We start from the raw sequence: 3,728 nt of genomic DNA, 5'->3' as shown, positions 1-3,728 counted from the left end.
ACAACAAGGATGACCTACTATAATTCAAACCAATACACTTTTACACAAACAGAAACAACAAAACAGCCATCATATGCATTGCATTTCTACTTAAAAAGAAAGCACAAATCATTAACATAACAAGAAGAAAATGACATTTTGAGCTGAAGATGATCCTTACTTGGATGAGATGAAAGGAATGCAAAAAAATTGAGGCAAATGTGCACAAGAAAGGCTCAAAGCTGCTGCCACAATGGAGGTCCCGTGAGTTGAGTGATGAAGCTTTTGTGGTTTTGGAGAAAATGGGGTGAAAATCTGATTTCACCCCTTCCTCCCCTTTTTATTTTTTTTTCTTCAGCGTACACTTGCCCAGGCGAGTTAAAATATTTTTTTTTTGAAAAAAAGGTTTTTGCAAAAATGTTACAATCCTGTAATAAGAATTATAATTACCTATAAATCCTAGGCGAATTTATGAAATAATCCAAAAAGCAAAATTGAACAATATTAACTCACAATGCAAGGCATAAAACATAAAATTAAAGAACAAAGTTTAGAGATACTAGGTTGCCTCCTAGGAGCATTTCTTTAACGTCTTTAGCCGGACGTGTGGTTGTATTCGAGGCTTCGCCATCTCATCCTTCCTAATTCTTTTCTTCGATCGCGAGTAAATCCGAATGTGGACTTAGCACATGTTGGCACCTGCTCTAATGCCTTGACAAAGGGAATGTTAGCATGCAAATGTTTGAAATGCTCGTATCGCCTTTCCCATTTGCCCCTAGGTTTACCCAAGTTGGTGTGGCGGCGATCATAACCCAAAATGACTTTTCATTCATTTTTCCCTTTGCAAAACACTTTAGATGGTAAGATGTAGTCGCATGCATGATTATTGTTGAACATTCATTTAACACAACAATTAACAAAGTGTTGTGTTGTGTTTTCTTTTTTTTTGTTCAATTTTACTCAACGCTTACGACACCCCTACTGAACGTGCTGAACGAGTATCGAGCATATTCGACAATTGGCTCTGAAGTGTTGGTCATGTGAGTGAGCAAAAATGAGAGTGTACATTCATGCCCAACGACAATAAAAAGGTGCAAAAGGACACAACACTAGAGGGAAAGATACAAATCATCAATCTATATTCATTAACATTGCGATTATTGTTACAACAATAGCCTAAGACATGAGGACATCAGAATTCACAGGCGAAGGTAGCTCTTGAATTGCCCCAAGTATTATGCATAATATCGCTTGACGACATCAGAATTCACAGGCAAAGGTAGCTCTTCGTCATCCATATTCATGAGCAACAATGCTCCTCCCGAGAAAGTCTTCTTCACCATAAATGGTTCTTCATAGTTTGGGGTCCATTTCCCTTGGTGATCCTTCTGAACTTGTGATACTTTCTTCAGAACAAGGTCTTACTCGCTGAACTTACACGGGCACACTCTTTTGTCAAAAGCGCTTTTCACTCTGCTCTGGTATAGCCGCCCATGGCTCATGGCAACCAATCTCTTTCCCTCAATAAGGTTCAACTGGTCAAAATGTGCCTGGGCCCATTCCGCTTCTTCCAATCCCGACTCCACTAGAATTCTCAAAGAAGGAATCTCCACCTCAAATGGGAGCACAACTTCCATCCCGTACACCAAAAAGAATGGGGTTGCCCCAGTAGATGTGCGTACAGAAGTTCGATAACCATGCAATGCGAAGGGTAGCATATCATGCCAATCCTTGTACGATACGATCATCTTTTGAATGATCTTCTTGATGTTCTTATTAGCGGCCTCAACTGCCCCATTCATCTTGGGCCGATAAGGCGTTGAATTATGGTGTTGGATTTTGAAATCCTCACACATTTCCTTCATCATCTTGTTGTTTAAATTGGTGGCATTATCAGTGATGATCTTTCTAGGCAACCCATATCTACAAATTATTTCCTTCTTAATGAATCTGATCACCACATTCCTAGTCACGTTAGCATATAAGGCTGCTTCCACCCATTTGGTGAAGTAATCAATGGTGACTAAGATGAAGTTATGCCCATTTGAAGCCTTGGGTTTGATAGCCCCAATCACGTCTATGCCCCACATTGAGAACGACCATGGTGCTGCCAACACGTTCAACAGTACATGTGGAGCATTAACATTATCAACGAAGGTATGGCATTTATGGCATTTTCTCACGTGAACACAACAATCGTTCTCCATAGTGAGCCAGTAATATCCCGCCCTCAGGATCTTTCGGGCCATGGCGTGTCCATTGGCATGGGTACCAAAGGATCCCTCATGCACCTCCAATAATATTTGTTCAGCCTCTTTTGCATTCACACATCAAAGCAATACCATATCATGGTTTCTTTTGTATAAGACATTCCCACTTAGGAGGAAATTGGCTGCCAACCTTCGTAATGTCCTCTTGTCATTGTCAGAGGCCTCAGGTGGGTATTCCTTGTCCTTAATATATTGTTTGATATCAAAGTACCAGTTTACCATCCTCATCTTCTTCTATCAAACAGTAGTGTGCAGGCTCAACATGACATTTGATGTCGATGCATGGCAAATCTCCGTGAGGGCTTACTTTGAGCATGGACGATAGAGTGGCAAGGGCATCAGCCATCTGGTTTTCCTCTCTAGGAATGTGATGAAATGATATATCATCAAAGAGTTCCATCAATCCCTTGATGTAAGCCTGGTAAGGCACCAACTTGTGGTCTCTAGTCTTCCATTCACCTTTCAACTGATGAATTACCAATGCCGAATCTTCGTATACTTTGAGCAACTTAACCCTAAAGTTAATTGCTGCTTGGATCCCTAGGGCGCATGCCTCACACTCTGCCATATTGTTTGTACAGTCGAAACACAACCTAGCCATGAAAGGAAAACATTGTTTGTCCAACGAAACCAACACTGACCCAATTCCATGACCTAGTGCATTAAACACATCATCAAACCACACAACCCACTTATCTTTGTCTTCATCTTCAACCTCCTCTTCAAATAAGGCAATAATATCCTCGTCAGGGAATTCTGGATGCATAGATTGATAATCATTTATGGGTTGTTGAGCTAGATAATCTGTCAAGCCATTCCATTTTATTTCCTTTTAAGTGACATAGACGATATCGAATTCCAACAACAAAACCTGCCACTAAGCTATTCTCCCAATAAGAGCGGGCTTTTCGAAGATGTACTTGATAGGATCCATTTTCAACACCAATCAAGTAGTGTAACTCAACATATATTGCCTCAAATGGTGAGCTGCCCATGCCAAGGCACAACATGTTCTTTCTAGCAACGAGTAGTAGTTCATCTCGCATGTTGTGAATTTCTTGCTCAAGTAATAGATGGCTCATTCCCTTTTTTCGGATTCATCATGTTGTCCCAGCACACATCCCATCGACTCATCTAACACTGTCATGTACAGAATAAGAGGTCTCGAACAACTTTCACAAATTAACTAGGTGTTCCTCCTCCGTTCCTGATTTCATGATCATGTCATCCATGTAGACCTCGATCTCCTTGTCCATCATGTTCCTCCTACGTCCACTACGAGTCATGCCACTTGTGCCCGAAATATTCATGATCTTAGCAGCCGGCATGCCAGTCCCAACACGCATGACAGACGCATCCTGCCTTTCATCGGATCCCTGTATGTCATACCTCCACGGTACTGCCTTGTCACTCTTATAAGGGAAGGGTGCTGGCGTCTTTGCTACAGAGGGCCGGAAACCTCGAGGTATCTAAGTGGTA

The 3,728-nt window shown here is 41.4% G+C and overlaps 1 protein-coding gene across 1 annotated transcript; it reads right to left on the bottom strand.

The window, feature by feature from the left end:
- Positions 1 to 2,451: 2,451 nt before the first annotated feature.
- LOC114391661 lies at positions 2,452 to 3,295 on the bottom strand. The gene is made up of 2 exons (XM_028352638.1): positions 3,121 to 3,295; positions 2,452 to 3,053 (listed from the first exon to the last, which is right to left on the bottom strand). Exons 1-2 carry the CDS (start codon positions 3,293 to 3,295, stop codon positions 2,452 to 2,454), a joined length of 777 nt encoding a protein of 258 aa, XP_028208439.1.
- Between the last annotated feature and the right edge of the window lie 433 nt (positions 3,296 to 3,728).

This window comes from Glycine soja, chromosome 17 (genome assembly GCF_004193775.1).
Source record: "Glycine soja cultivar W05 chromosome 17, ASM419377v2, whole genome shotgun sequence".
Classification (NCBI taxonomy): Eukaryota; Viridiplantae; Streptophyta; class Magnoliopsida; order Fabales; family Fabaceae; genus Glycine; species Glycine soja.
Note: the sequence above shows the minus strand (reverse complement) of the source record. Positions and strands in the feature narration are given on the sequence as shown.